This window comes from Rhodamnia argentea, chromosome 10 (genome assembly GCF_020921035.1).
Source record: "Rhodamnia argentea isolate NSW1041297 chromosome 10, ASM2092103v1, whole genome shotgun sequence".
NCBI classification, from domain to species: Eukaryota; Viridiplantae; Streptophyta; class Magnoliopsida; order Myrtales; family Myrtaceae; genus Rhodamnia; species Rhodamnia argentea.
In genome coordinates, this window is record NC_063159.1 from 19,376,783 (window position 1) to 19,393,237 (window position 16,455).

Below are 16,455 nucleotides of genomic sequence, written 5' to 3' on the forward strand. Positions count from 1 at the left end.
AGCTTTCTCAGCTTTTGAAACATGGTTAACTTTAGAGGCTTGGTGAATATATTAGCCACTTGATCTTCACTTCTGCAGAAAACAAGCTCTATTACTTCATCCTTTGTAAGATCCATTAAGGAGTGAAACTACACATCTATATGCTTGCTCCTCCCATGGAGAACCAGATTTTTGGAGAGTTTGATGGCTGAGCTGCTGTCACAATAGATAGTAGTTGCTTCTTGCTGTTTGAACTGAAGTTCTTCGAGAATCTTCCTTAGCCAAATAGCTTGACAATCACATGAAGTTGCAGCTACGAATTCTGCTTCAGTTGTTGATAAAGTGACAATTGATTGTTTCTTTGAAGACCATGAAACCGCCCCTGAACCAAGCATGAAGACATACCCGAAAGTACTTTTTATATCATCAACATCTCCAGCATAATCGCTATCTGTAAATCCAAACAAATCTGGCATTGCCCCTTCTTTATGAAACAACCCAAAACTCTTAGTTCCTTGCAAATAACGAAAAATCCTTTTTGCAGCTTGCATATGTAACTCTGTTGGGTGCTCCATATACCTGCTTATAAGACTCACATCATGCATGATATCTGGCCTTGTCCCCGTCAAATACATTATGCTTCCAACAATTTGCTTGTAGAGAGTGCTATCCACTTTGCTTCCATCGGGATCTTTCAAGAGCTTCAATCCAAATTCAGTTGGAGTAGTCACAGGGTTGCAATTCTTCATTTGAAACCTGTCCAAAATCTCTTGAACATACTTCTTTTGGGACATAAAGATTTCAGCTGTAGATTGAATCACTTCTATGCCCGGAAAGTAGCGCATCAATCCAAGATCAGTCATTTCAAATCACCCTTCATAGACTTCTTGAATTTGTCAAACATGGCACTATCATTCCCAGTAAAAATAAGATCATCCTCATCTAAGCATACAAGAAGCAGCTTTCCACCATCAACCATTTTAATAAAGAGTGTATGCTCGTATGGACATTTTCTAAATCCTTCCTTCAAAAAATAGGCATCAATGCGACTATACCAAGCTCGGGGAGCTTGTTTTAACCCATATAACGCCTTTTTCAATCTATAAACTTTATGTTCACTACCAAGCTTCACATAACTAGAAGGTTGATCAACAAATACCTGTTCTTGGAGGTCACCATGCCAGAATGCAGACTTCACATCCAATTGGAAGATAGGTCATGAATTTTGCGCTGCTAATGCAATCACCAATCTAATTGTGTCAAGTCTTGCTATAGGCGCAAATACTTCTTTGTAGTCCACACCAAACTCTTGCTTGTAACCTTTCTCTACCAAGTGCACCTTGTACTTGTCAACTTCGCCATTGTTGTTCAATTTTGTCTTGTACACCCACTTGACCCCGATTGTTTGGTGTCCTTTTGGAAGTTCTGTCAACTCCCAAGTGTTATTCCTCTCAATAGCTGCAATTTCTTCATCCATTGCTATCTTCCAATTTTCTTTTTGTACTGCTTCATCAAAGGTTGTTGGATCACAATCTGAAAACAAAGCAAAATGGGTAAGTGGATCTTCGGATTGATCAACTCCTGTTACTTCATAGTCACTCATCCATGAAGGCCTCTGACAAACACGATGAGGTCAATCTTCGGGTTTTGCAGTTGCAACTGTACTTTGGGCATTGTCTATGGTGATTCGGGTTGTCATGGGTTGCTGCACCAGCTCGTCTTCATCTTCAAAATTCGTTGGAATTTGCTCACCAATACCTTGCTCACTCCACGGCCAGCTTTGTTCTTCATCAAAAGTCACATCACGGCTGATGATGACTTTCTTGATTATAAGATCATAAAGCTTATGGGCTTTGGATTGATCACTAATGCCAAGAAAAATACATTTGACTTCCTTGTCATCTAGCTTCTTCCTCTTATGGTCTGGAACATGGGCATATGCAATACACCAAAAAATTTTGAAGTAATCAACTGCGGGTCTTTATATGCTCCAAGCTTGTTCAGGTGTCATATTTAAAACAGCAAGGGTGGTGCTTCTGTTCAAAATATGAATGCTCCAATTGACTGCTTAGGCCATAAACTCTTTGAAATTCTACTTCTCCTTAAGAGACTTCACACCATATTCAAAATGGTACGATTCTTCCTCTCACATACACCATTTTGTTGTGGTGTATAGGCTGTTGTAAGTTGTCTCTTGATGTCATGCTTCACACAAAAATCTACAAACTCAAGTGAGTTATACTCCCCACCACTATCCGTGCGGAGGATCTTTATTTGATTTCCTCCATCTTTTTCAACAAGTGCTTTGAAGTTCTTGAAGGCTGTAAAAGTTTCAGATTTTTCCTGCAAGAAATACACCCAAATCTTTCGGTTAAAATCATCAATGAAGAAAATGATATACGGTTTAGCTCCATTGGAAATTGGAGATATTGGACCGTAGATATTCGAATGGACCAACACCAGCGGGTTCTTTGCTCTCCATGATTTTCCTTGTGGAAATTGAGCACAGTCTTGCTTGCTAACAACACAATCTTCACAGATTTCCAAAGGAACGGAGATTTGAGGAAGACCTTCCACCATCCTTTTTTGATGTAGTGTTCGCAACCCACCGAAAATGAGATGGCCATAGCGAAAATGCCGTAGCCAAGCTTCCTCCTTCAATCTTGCAAAGAAACATGAATTTGTAGTGTTGTGGAGACACGGTGGAAACATACGATTGTTCGTCATATTGACTTCGGCAATTAAGCCCAATTTTTCATCTTCTATTTTGCACATACCACCTTTGATAGAGATTTCATATCCCTTCTCTTGTAGTTGGCCAGCGCTAAGCAAATTTGTCTTTAACTCAAGAACGTAAAAAACATTTGAAATTGTTTGCACAGAATTTTCCTTTGTGTGAATTGCAACCTTCCCTTTTCCCATAACAAAAACAGTGGAATTATCTCCAAACTTCACGGTGTTGCAGAATGACTCATCTAGATCAGACAACATTATCTTGTCTCCACACATGTGGTTGCTACAACCAATGTCAAGATAGCACATGTTTGGTTGAGTTTCTTCCGTCTCATGGCACACCATCAGAAGAGACACTTCTTCTTTTTCTACAAAGTTAGTTCTTTCCACACTTTGTCTATTCAAATTAGTTTGACATTTAGATTTATAATGCCCATACCTGTGGCATCTCAAACACTCTACTTTGGATTTGTCTGCGAACCTTGGCCTAAAACCAGTTGAATGTCGTCCTTCATGATCTCTTCCTCTCCCTTGAGGATCACGATAGGAATGGCTTTTAGGCTTTTGATCAAAGCTGAAGCTGCTACAATCGTTGTTCTCTCTTCCTCTACCTCTTCCTATATTCGCCCTAGCTGCTGATAAAGAATGATCTCCAGTTGAGGCCTTCAAAGCTTGCTCTTCTGTTTCTTGTTGTAGGAGTTTTTGTTCATGAACCAACAAGGATCCTTGCAACTCATCAATGGAGAGTTCTTCAATATCTTTGGCTTCTTGTATAGAACAGACAACAAAGTTGAACTTCGATGTCAAAGATCGAAGAATCTTCTCAACAACGGTGACATCCTCCGTCTTGTATCCATGAATTCACATCTTATTGACAATTTCCATTGTCCGGGAGAAGAAATCTGTGATTGTCTCTCCCGACTTCATTCATAGCATTTCGAACTCCAAATGAAGCGTTTGAAGCTGCTGCCTCTTTTCTCTTGCTGAGCCTTGATACTTCTTCTTCATGGAGTTCCAAATTTGCTTGGAGGTATCCTTGCAAAGAATTGTCTCCAAGATGGTCCTGTTAGTTGCTTGGAAAAGGTAGTTTTTGGCCTTGAGATCGTTCAATTTTGATGCGTCCAGAGCTGTTCTTTGTGTTGCTATTAACACAGCTCCTTCTTCAAGTTCGACAACTCCTGAAGTAACAACATCCCAATACTCCTTGAACTTGAGAAAATTCTCCATCAGCATGCTCCAATGATCTTAGTGACCATCAAAACGTGGGATAGCCGGTGGCACAAATGTTTCCGAGGCCATATATTTCAATACTGTGGTATTCTCACGTACTCTCTTTCTTTTTCTTTTTTTTTCGCTCTCAATCTTTTGTGGCTCACTTTTCCTCACGTGTTTGAACTCTCAACGCTCTCAAAACAAAGCAGGCTCTGATATCTCTGTTACGGAAAATCTGTGGAAGCTAGTTGTGCTTTGCAAGCACTAAAAAGCCAAGAAAAAGAGAGTATACGACGGTGAAAAATGCTTACTGCATTCATATTTTTTTTTATTGAACTAACAACTTAGCCTTCTAAATAGGCCATACACCAATTGACAATCTCAGAAAAATAGCAACAACTAATGACCCACTATGCTGAACGTGTGTGCAGCAACATGCTGCAACAGATTCCTATAAACTAGGACAACTAACTAGGCTTTATTGGAAAAATCGAACAAATGCTTTTTGACTAATTCGGCATCAAAATGAAGGTTCAGTTTTTAACATCAATAGCAAAACTAATCCACTTACTTCTGCTCTTAGAGTTTAATTCTTCTTCAAATGGCCTAACCATTTCGAAACACCCGATTAAATTCGTTTAAATGAATAATTAGAGTCGAGTCTAATTTTGAGACTACACAGATCAACTTCTCGTGTGAGATGGGCGTCGCAAGGGAAATGGGCATGTGGAGACTGTGTAGGACATGCATGGCTATATGGAAATTACCGATTAACGATGATGTTGGCGGCAAATGTTTGGATTCGAATTCTATTAAATTTAGGGGTTATATGGAAGAAAACAGTATTATGATAGAGTACTTTACCCAAAAAAAAAAAACAATATTATGATAGAGTATAAGATGATGGGAATTACATGATTTTATTAAGGTAACTAGGCAAGCGGGCAGTAAATTATGCATCTCCTTTCAATTTACTGATTATTGGGTTCTTAAGAAATGAAATGACTCTAAAGATTTTTTTTTTTTTATTGGTTCAAGAGAGTGATTGATTTTTTTTTCTTTTTTTCTTTTTTTTGGTTCGGATAAGATAACAATTATTATAGAAAATGGATTGACAATTGTAAAGACGTCCATGATTATTGTCCTTGAAAAATGATTAGAGCCGGAATTCTCTTTTCCGTTTCAATGAAAAGAAACGACGACGGAACGATCCCAATTGGGTGGGAACGGTTTGGACTCCGCGAGGGCGACGTCATTCGTCGGATTTACAGGCCAGAGAAAAAGCAAAGACAACACACGTAGAAACTAGAAAGACAGAAGAAAGGAACGTGCCCGACCGGTCAACTCATTCCACTGACCGGCTGAGCCGGTCGTCCCAGCGCTGAAGAATGAAGATCCACAAAGCGGACGCCGAACCGTTGCACCCCCAGTCGTGTCTCCGGTGGATCGAGGGTTTTCGCCGGTAATCTCTCTCTCTCTCTCTCTCTCTCTCTCTCTCTCTCTCTCTGGCTTCAGATTGCAGAAATGGTCAAGGCATCCTGTCGCAGCTTTCTGCGAAAACATCTATCTTAGTTTGCTTGTGCTGGTTTGCCTTTGACGTTTCAAACTTGGGCAGTTTTCAAATCTTCAGTGGAAGTTTCTTGGGTGTTTCGCCATCTAGGTGAGCGATGCTAAGATAGTTGTCCCTGATCTCTGGATTGCGTCGCGGTTCTCCGGTTCCATCGCTGAAAAATGAGACCTTCTAGTCAACTGAGCTTGTGATGATCTTTTAGTAGCTCTGACGGGGTTTGGGGTTTTGCAGGTTCATCGGGTTTAGTTTTCAGTTGAGATCTCGTCTTTCTTCATTTCATTTGCGTTCAAGCTGAGAGGATTTTCGGGAGGAACTTTTATTTCGATTGATTCCGGTTCTTGATCTGGGTATGGTCTCCATGGTCGGCTGTGGAAACGCGTCGTTAGTGAGTTGGCTTCGTTATGGAAGTTCACGCTCTGCTCCGTATTTGAGCTGGTTCCATTCGTGATCGTTGGCTTTTCTGGGTTAGCATTATTGAACCTGGATTTAATAGGGATTAAGCAAAGAAAACAACTTGTATGTGAATCAATTTGAGAAATCTGCTTGGATCTTTGATTGGATGTTTTTTTTGTTATCAACGAGGAAGCTCACTATAAGTAGATGAACTCCATGAAAAAACCTCACTGAGGTCGACCTGGTAAGACCGAAGCCGAAGCCCTTGTGGATGGCACAAACTTATTTGCGCTTGGCAGTGTAGGGAATCGAATGGATGCTATGCATCTCATCTGGGCACATATCCCTTACTTAGCCAATAAGCCCACTGCATGTGGTTCTGGTTAGAAATTGTTGACTAAGGCCATTATGAATCCTGGTCTCAAGAGAGTCCGTTGTTTGCAAGAGCCTTTTTTAAACTTGTCCTGCATTTATTTTGTTTCTTTCTCATAGGAGATAACAGAATATTAGGTGCTCTGTGAGATACATATCTTTTGTGCCTTTCTGTTCTTAATCTTGTATTCTTTTCAGATATATGTAATGCAATAGCATAGTGTTATGGAAAGTTAATAAGCTTTTTCTTGTTGTCACAGTGGCACGATCAGGAAGGTCAAAATCAACTGATGGGAACATCATCTGGTTCTAACATTCACCACCAACCTCCTTCGCAAATGCTGCCTCCACGTCAGCAAGCTCGGGCTGGGGGTTTGCAAACATCCCTTTCCCTTGTTTCGTCAGATGCCCACTTGTCTCCTGATGCGCAGGACCCTCGACCCAACTCTGATCAAATTCACGAGTCGCCTACTGAAAGTGCGAGCTCTAGGGAAACATGGCCTACTGCCGATGCTATTATGGGAAAGAAGTTGGAGAACGGGAAGTCTGACAATGATGCCTTCGAACATTCAGTTGTACGCCGTCTTTCCAGTGCAGATAAGGTATCCCTCCGGGACATTGCGAAAGAAAGAGTTGACCTGATTGCTGAGAAAATGTATCATTTGACAGATGATTATCTTGATGACTTAAAGAATATGCTTCGGGCTATCCTTGAAGGGAACGGCGGCTCACAGCAGAGAGAGGAATTTCTGATTTTGCAAAAGCTTGTTCAGAGTAGGTCTGATTTAACTGCCAAGACGTTGATCAGAGCGCATCGAGTACAGCTTGAGATCCTTGTTTCTATAAATACTGGAATTCAGGCATTTTTACATCCAAATATCAGTCTCTCTCAGACTTCCCTCATTGAAGTCTTTGTGTATAAGAGATGCCGAAATATTGCTTGCCAAAACCAGCTTCCTGCTGATGATTGCACCTGTGAGATATGCACGGGCAGAAATGGTTTCTGCAACCTCTGCATGTGTGTCATATGCAACAAGTTCGATTTTGAGGTGAACACTTGCCGGTGGATCGGTTGCGACTTGTGCTCTCACTGGACTCATACTGATTGTGCCATTCGTGATGGACAAATTTGTACGGGGCCCTCCGTTAAGATTGGAGCAGGCCCGAGTGAAATGCTTTTCAGGTGTCGGGCATGCAATCGGACATCCGAACTGTTAGGTTGGGTGAAAGACGTGTTCCAGCACTGTGCCCCAGCCTGGGACCGTGATGCTCTTATTAGGGAAATTGATTTTGTCAGTCGAATTTTCCGTGGAAGTGAGGATCCACGAGGAAGAAATCTCTTCTGGAAGTGCGGGGAGCTAATCCAAAAAATGAAGGATGGCCTAGCGGAGTCAACAGCATGCAGGGCAATACTGATGTTTTTCCAAGGTATCCTTTATGCTGCTGTTCTAGTAAGATAACGAGTGACTTTTTAATCACATGAACATGTACTCTGCAGTGATAATTTGGTGTGATTACTCCACTAAGCTTACTGCTCGCCGCTCTCGGATGCACATCAACATCGCATATACGTCGCATATATGTCATACATTGGATGCGCCCATCCTTGACAGTTGCTTAGTTGGATATCAGTCCTGTTTCGTATTTCAAGTACGACTAACTGCAAAAGTGAAATGATTTTGGCTTGCAAGTTTTAGGAACATGGTCTATCTATAATATAGTAGAACCGTCCTTTTTTTTAGCTATTGCTTTGGATAGTAGCTTAGTAGGTACTATTATTTTTATGTATGCAAAGCAATAAAAACTCATCCGAGAACTCATTGCATGGATTCACACCTTTATGTAGCCTGTAAAAATGGAACATTTGACGCTTTCTGCTGATCTTGTCTGTCTTCTTACGGTGTAGACACTTCCAAACCTCCCTAAACCTGAGCTCTCTTGACAATTAAGCTGTGTATTTCTCTCTAGTAAAATGATGATATTGATTGTATGACGTCTTAATGAAGAGCTTGAGGGGGACTCTCCAAAGAACCTGGAAAACGGGGAAGGTGGACGATTGATAGCTCCACATGAGGCATGTGGCCGTATTGCTGAGGTGGTGCAGGAAGCCATAAGAAAGATGGAAATGGTAGCAGACGAGAAGATGAGGATGTTTAAGAAAGCTCGCATGGCTCTCGAGGCTTGTGACCGGGAGCTTGAAGACAAGGCCAGAGAAATGACTGAACTGAACTTGGAGCGGCAAAAGAAGAAACTCCAGATTGAGGAGCTAGATAAGATTGTTAGACTGAAACAGGCAGAGGCGGATATGTTCCAGCTTAAGGCTAATGAGGCAAAACGGGAGGCGGAAAGGATGCAGAGGATTGCTCTTGCAAAGTCAGAGAAGTCCGAGGAAGAGTATGCTAGTCGATATCTCAAGCTTCGTCTCAGTGAGGCCGAGGCTGAGAAGCAGTATCTGTTTGAGAAGATTAAGCTCCAGGAGAGCTCACGAGCATCCCAAAGCAGTGGAGGGGGCGACTCGTCGCAGGTGATGTATTCCAAAATCCAGGACCTTCTGCAGATGTACAATTCTTCTTCGAAGGCAGAGAACCAGTCCAACGGGCACCATCCTTTCAGATCAAGTTCCTGAGAAGTGGTCGTGAAGCGCTTGTGTTGTATGTCATTATTGTGCTTTTGTCGTATGATAATCATATTTATGTGTTGTATTAGAGCAGATTTGAATGCTACCTGGTTTCATGTGATTGTGTTAACTAAGCCATGCAGGAGAGAGGTAAGAGCAGTTGTATGCGGTTGCTCGGTAGTATCGGTGACCTGTACCGTGCTCTGCTTGATTCAGTTATTGCTTGGGAGGGGCACATGGCTTGTATACTCATGATCTTGCGAGGCTCTATTTGGACCAATAGACATGATTACTCTCTTAGCACAAGCCGTCACTATTTGCAACATTATCCTGTGCTCATGGATGCTCATGTCATTTGATTCGGGACCATTACTTAGCTAAATGCTAGTTGTCGCGCCATGTCTCATGAATTTCCCTGGTGCCACTTTTGAAATTGGCTGAAATTGAAAGGATTAATGCAGTGAATGGTTTGATTTTGGGACTTGGACATTGCAGTTATCTTAGTCTCGGTCAATGAACTCTGCGGTCGGGTCGAAGCGAGAACCCACCAAATCTGGCATCTTAGAGGAAGAAACATATGAGAGGAATATATCTGCATTAGTTAGGACTTGACCGGTTAATCATCATCACCTTCTGGACCAAGTTCAGATTCAAGAAAAATTTCTTCAAGTGCGTTTTGTTTGATCTATTCATGCTTGGAGAGCGGGGGAGCAATTTTGTCAATACGGAGGCATTGTCTCCACCAATTCATAGAAAAGCCATCCGCATCATTCAACGCATGATGGGCAATCAATGACCATTTTGATGGTAGAGCAGTGTAGAATGTTAAATACTGGTGGTGTACGATTCACATAAGTTGAAAAGGAAGCAGTGTACCCATCTTCTTGATGATGTTGGCCCCATTTGATAGTGGACCTGCGAAACTCAATGTCTAAAATGGGCCCCAGGAAAATAGACAGAGTTGGAATCACACAACAGAGAGAGACCTAAAATGTGGGTAGTAACAGTTATGAGACTGGATTAATATCACGAAAAATTTCAAATTGGTATATTTTCGATAAATCTACCACCATGTAATTTATCGATTATCAAAAACCCCAAATTGATATACCTGTGACAAATTTATTCTCCGATTGAACTAGATGACACGTGTATATATTAATTTGGGATTTTTACCCTCCGTTTGTCACAAGTGTATCGATTTAAGATTTTTCATGGTATTAATCTAATTCTGGTATTAATCTAATTCAAAGGAAACTAAGGGAGGATAAATTCATCATAAATATGCTAGTTTGGGGTAAATTTATCGAAAATGTACAAGCTTGTGTTTTTTTGCGGTTAAAAAGTTAGTTTGAAGTAAATTTATCACATGCATATAAATTTGAAGTTTTTCGTGGTGTTAACCCTAGACTTTATAACATTACTTTGTGTACCATAGATCTGGCTTATTATGGAGGCCAAAACTAACAACAATTGCTGAACCGTTTGATTGGCTGGCGTACACAAAACTCCCTCATTTTAATCCTTCAGTTAAGCACTAAAAGAAGCATTGGGGGAGAAAACTACCTATGGGAACTGCAAACGTTTCTCTCCAGTGAAACTGCCGGGCTAAAGCTTGTTTCTGTCCTTAAAAAGAAGACGACAACGTAAATCGGAGAAACTGGAATGAGTCCAAGAACAAAGATGTCGGAAATCATCAAAAGAACGTGGTGGAAGATAGTGTGATCCGGGTCTACAATAGCAATGTTGGAGTAGCTGTCCAAAAGAGAGCCCTGTCAATGTCACCACGGCCAAAAAATAAAAAAAAAACAGCTAAAACCAGAAAATGGGTCTCAAGTGAAAAGAAAACCAGAAACGTTTGGGGAACAGCTAAGCTTTACTAATATCTCGCCCTTTGTTTTTTTCTTTTTGTTGCTTGTGTTTTGGATCGGGTCTTGCCTCTACACGTTCACTGGGTCGTCTCCTTCTGCTTGGTGTGATCTCCCTTCTTGATTTCCACACGATTTCCTTTTGGGAAAGCCAAGCCAAGGATTGCGGTTTTTGAGGATGATCTTTGCTTGTTAAGATTATGTGCAACGGGTGCGTGGATCTTGCAAACCACCCACATGAATAATTTGATTTGTTTGCAAGGATCGTACATTCTCAATGTGGATCGATTCCGGTTCTTGATCGGCGTCTCGTGTTTCGCCGTTGCTCAATGACCGGATGAATCCGGGTGCTGTCTCATTGCATGTTCGAAGAATCGTCACAATGAGTACTTTCATGATGGTCGTAGGGTCTTTATCTTTATCAAATGGAGGTCAGTTAACTTTGGCATTCAACATGTGGTAGTTATACAGTTGAGTCAAGCTGATGACACATGAATTCCCACCATTCGTTCTTCTATTTCTTCTTCAGTAGTTTCGAATTCGAAATTGCTTGTAAGAGTATAATTCGTAGATCAAAGTGCTTTTGATGAGTGTCGCATTCGGCTAGCATTCTGGTGATGCTTTAGTAACTTGGGTCGCTTGTCCCGGCAACCTAGACATTTGCAAATGGTCATTATACTAAAACCAAACGATTTGGAATAAGCACGAAACTTCCATGGAAATGTCTAGAGATTTGTTTAATCAATTTTCATTCTTTTTTTTTTTTTTTGGTAAGGATCAATTTTCATTCTTTCGTCCGGCTAAAAAGAAAGAAAGTAAGTAGGCGATTGAAGCGAGTTCGAGGACTAAATGAATATAGTAGAATGATTTATCCTTGGACAACTCGGGATCAATTTTGTAGGTGCTTGTTTGGGTTTGGTGGATGCTTGTCAAATCTCACAATCTCAATCAGATTAGTGAGCTGAGTAGACAGAATTAGCATCGTAAGTGGGATGAGTGCGGCTAGGCCATGCATGTGTTATCTGATGCCCTATTTGCTGGCCCATCTTTCCATCATTCCTAAGTCAGACCAAGTTGGAGGAAGCCATGACAAAAGGGAAGAGTACGCCCCAAGAACTCTGGTGATGCAAATTGCAAGCATTTCAATAGCTAAATTTACAAAAACATAAAGTTAACAAGCTCAGTTGATGGGATCCTGCACTGTTATTGTCTGTAGCAAGCAATACTAGTCATCTACTCCAATAATTTTCCTATCCAGGGTCCCACAATGAGTTAATATCATGATGGGATCGTATCAATCAGCTTGATTTCCACAAGATCAGCACCTTTGACTTTGTCCTTCTAATAAATCATACAAAAGATTATTAAAAGGAAGAAAAGTTTGAACAGGGGAACAAAATCCCAGAATGTCCCTTTTTGCTTGGCACCACCCCAGAAAGAAGAATCCACACAAAAACTATGGAGAAGAGACATGGCAGGCCAAAGCAAAGCTGATATGATATGGTCTAAATGAATTAAAAAAAATGAAACTTTACTTTGTATATACCTAAAAGAAAAGGCAATGGCTGCAAGATTTCACTGTGTGTGGTGCTTCCATGACATGCTCCGAGTAATGGGAAATTGAAGGCTCAACTCAAGCACTTTTGTCCTGATATCATTTGTTAATCTCAAGAGATTAGGCAGAATCTCTCCCACATGCCACACATTATCTTAAAGCACACTCCTTTTTGGGACCAGTCTACGACATTCTCTTCCTGAAAAGCAAACAGAATTTGTTGCTTAGTTCGCCTGCCGGAATCGAGTTCTGCTGATCTTTTTTGCATCCTGTGGATAGAAAAGACGAGGCAAAAGTATACTTTTAGTGTCAAAAGTTGTGTAGAGAGATTTCTTTAGTGCCAAGCGTTTCAAATGGATCACTTTAGTGCCAAGTCGGAGACAAAAGGATCACTTTGGTGCCTCTGACGAGAATTTCGGACTAAAATTGCCACATGTCATTAATAATTATTATTTTTAATAAAAATGACTTTTAAAAAATAAATAAATCCACGTGGGCTGCCACTTGGACTTCTATACTTTAAAATAAATTAAAATAAAAAAATCAAATTTAAAAATTAACTAAAAATTATATTCATTTAAGATACAAACTTTATTTAAAAAACTAAAAAATAAGCTGAAATTTTTGTTATAAAAAAAAACCTTAAACTTAAAAAAAAAATTCTGCCAAGGCTCGGCGACCCTCGAGGGCCATGGCCAACGTCATGGGGTGGCGGCGGCGAGGGCTATGCAAACCCTCGCCGCCTGTAAACATTTTTTTTGTCTAATTTTTTTACTCTTTTTTGTTAATTTTTAACCTTATTTTTCAAATTATTTTGAAAAAAAAAATTGTATTTTTTTATTTTTGTAAACTAATTAAGTTTTTATTTTTATTTTTAGTTTTTTTAAAATTTTTACATTTTTTAATTGTTGACTGGACCTCGCTGGTGCCACGTCAGCTTCAAATAATAATAAAATAATGTCACGTCAGCTTTCCGGCGGGATCAAATTGAACTTGGCATTAAACTGATCGTTTTTCAAAATATTTGACATTAAAGTAATCCGTTTGAAACTTCTGGCACGAAAATGGTCTCCGTACATAATTTTTGACACTGAAAGCGTACTTTTGCCGAAAAGATGGAGCGGGTTCATCTCTGTACCGTTAGCTCGCGCACCTTCTATAGTTTGAAAGGTAGAGAAACAGCAACCCCGTTCTAGACTTACGAGTCAACGAGTCCAATCTGCCCATTTGCCATTAAAGCCTGGAAAAAAAACGAGATTCGCTTTTCGCTTGCATTCCCTTCGCGGTCGCGCTTCGATGCCGAGTTAGAAATATGAAAGAGCTAAGAGAACGATCGGTCGCTCACTTGGTTCTAATGTTCGAAACCTACGACTCGTTTCCGAGGAGAGATCATTCGAATTACATTGCACAAGAAAACATGTCTCGCGCCATCGGCCAACAAAGCAATCGGTTACTTCATTTGCTTAAATTCCTCTTCTATCGGAACTCTTTTACTCGGTGCGCGCGAAGCAAAGTTCATCCGGCTCGTGTCCACCGGGCCTCGCCCATCCGCCGGAGACCGGGTGCGGATCCGGGCCAATTAAGCTAAAACGACATGTTGACGCCGCATGTGAAACTCACATCGCGTCATGTGATTTGGATACTCTTGGTGAAGTAGCGGTGTCTCATGGAGCACACCATGAAACGAACGACGACAAGGCCCAGAAGTCGCAGTCGTTCCTCTGCTAATCTAGCGCACCTCAATTAACGTAGAATAAAAAGGGGAGTGTCCGAAAACGACAACGGGTTGAACTGCCGTGGGGCCCCCATCAAGATCCTTCTTTCGTCGTCTTCTACTTTTTTTTTTCCCCCCTCCCTCTTTTTTTTCGGTTTTTAAGCGCGTGTGGTCACGTGCGCCAACGCGCGTGGAGTGGTGGGGCAGCTCCGATTAGGATGTCACCCTCTCGAAATCGTACATGGATCAACCCCCGGTCCTCCATCCAAAATATTCGAGTTGACTCCAAAGTGTACTTAAAATATTGCTTTTGCAATGTTTCTCATCGCTTCAACTGAGCTAGAGATGATTCATGTGTATTATTACAATCTATATAGAGACCGAAATGAGATTTTTTTTTTTCGGTCGAAATGAGATATTTATTTCACGAGTAAAGAGTACGAGAGTTGGTATTCGTGATATGTGACAATTGGAATATCTAGATATTCAGAAATGCTTGTTATTATTTTGGAATTTTTTTGATAATTTAATTTTACATATGTACATATACTTCACTAAAAAATCTCTAAAAAATTTTAAATAAGAGCTTGAAGTCGATCTTGTTTCAAAGAATGGCTTGATCGATAGTATTTTTGTCATTCCACATTTTTTTTTTGAATTTTTTCCTTTTTCCTTTTCCTTTTTTCTATTTCTTTTATTTTTTCTGTTGGGATCCGCAATGAGAGCACTTCAGTATTTCCCATACAATGGGCTCCTTTTCCTGAATCCCTCTCCTAGGCGAGGGTCGCGACGGCCTCGGTTGGACGAGGCGACACTCTCCCGCCAGAGGCAAGGTCGACCCTCGATGACCAGAGGCGATCATGCCCAACCCTTGCTGGTGGCTGGCCATTGCCCGAGACCGACCACCATCAATAAAAAGGAAGGGAAAAAAAGGAAAAAAATTAGAAAATATAAAATGATGAAAACACTCTTGGTCAATCCTTTTTTTGAAGCACTGAAAGCCCTTCAAATCCTTCTTTAAAATAAGATTTATTACAGATTTCTAACTCTTATTTGAAATTTATGGAGGCAACAACGGGGGTAGGTGAAGAGGTAAAAGTGAAAAAGGGCGAAAAAAGAAGAAGGGAAAACGGGGTGGGACCGGGCCTGACTCCGCAGGGAGGGTGTTGTAGCATACGGTCGGGTCCACCGTTGTACGGTGGTGACGTGTCGTCCGTCCGTTGGCTGGCGGTCCACAACCAGAATTGGGAAGGCCCGGGTAGGGTAGGGCCCCCAGGCGAAGCGTCTGACGTGCCAGCCCCCGGTGCGTTGGATTTGCTTCTGTTACATTAGGCCGTGCTTTGGAGAATTTCTCCACTTGTTTTCCCCTTTCTTTAAAAGAAGAAATTAAGGGAGGGGAACGCAACGTGATTTGTCAGACCGGCGCAAGCTGTCGTGGACCCCACCCCGTATTTTTGCTCACGCCTCCCGATGCCCCCTCTCTGCCCCCACACTCGCCAATAACTCGCGCCGAATTGGCGTCGTCTCGCCGGGGGGCCCCACCGCGTCCGTGAATTTCTCGTTATCGTATTTGAAATATCAACATCCACTTCAATTAAAATAGTCCCCGTCAAATTTCCGCACTAGTGACAAAATCTCTATTCGAATTTCTTTCGATTGCTTTGTATTTTCTTTATCCAAAGCATCTTTTCTTTACGGAAAAAGCTTGTGATTCTTCTAGAAAAATTAAGGGCCTGATAATACCCAAAATAACCTCCGACTTGTCCCAATTTTATTTTTTTTGTCTTGTAAAAAATCTCTAACTTTAAGTGCAGTCCTAATTCTACCTTAAACTTTTTGTTATCCTCGTAAAAAAAAAAAAAAACCCCCCCAAACTTTAAGTCATGTCTCAATTCTATCATAATTTTTTTTTTCGTTCTATGAGAAACCCTACCCTAATTTTAAGTCTCATCCCAATTTTCTTGCTCAGTCCCAATTTTACTCTAAAATTTTTAAGATCTCACCAAAAATAAAAAACTTTTACTTGAGTTACAAATCCGCCTCCGTTAACTCTTTATCGAGAATTTCTTGTTAACAGATGAAAAATAATAAAAAAAAATCCCAAGTAAGAGCTATTTGAGGGTTCTAAGCGCGATCTCTTCGACCGCAAGAAGTGAAACATTTCCAAGCATGAGGGATCAAAGACCGGGAGGTGATCTTGACAAAGGATTGATGGGGGCAGATTTAGGACTTAAGTGGAAGTTGGCGATTTTTATAACATACAAAAATTAGAGTAAAATCAAAACTAGACCTAAATATGTGAATTTTTTACGAGACAAAAAAAATTAGGATATAACGAGTACTTAACCTATAATTGAGGATGTTCTGTGAGATAAAAAAATAATTATGGTAGAATTGAGAATGCACCAAAAGTTAATTTTTTTTATGAGATAAAAAGTAAAA

General features: G+C 40.7%; 2 protein-coding genes across 3 annotated transcripts; one reads left to right on the forward strand and one right to left on the reverse strand.

Annotated features, from left to right (window-relative positions):
• Positions 1-128: 128 nt before the first annotated feature.
• Positions 129-842, reverse strand: LOC125312728 (secreted RxLR effector protein 161-like). The gene has a single exon (XM_048271849.1). It carries the CDS (start codon positions 840-842, stop codon positions 129-131), a length of 714 nt encoding a protein of 237 aa, XP_048127806.1.
• Positions 843-5,260: 4,418 nt separating this feature from the next.
• LOC115732435 (OBERON-like protein) lies at positions 5,261-9,182 on the forward strand. 2 transcript variants are annotated; one of them, XM_030663079.2, is made up of 3 exons: positions 5,261-5,386; positions 6,520-7,687; positions 8,266-9,182. In XM_030663079.2, exons 2-3 carry the CDS (start codon positions 6,550-6,552, stop codon positions 8,883-8,885), a joined length of 1,758 nt encoding a protein of 585 aa, XP_030518939.1. In that variant the 5' UTR covers positions 5,261-5,386; positions 6,520-6,549; the 3' UTR covers positions 8,886-9,182. The 2 variants fall into 2 exon arrangements, with proteins under 2 accessions (XP_030518939.1, XP_030518940.1); XM_030663080.2 differs by lacking the exon at positions 5,261-5,386 and adding an exon at positions 5,393-5,584.
• The last annotated feature ends 7,273 nt before the right edge of the window (positions 9,183-16,455 follow it).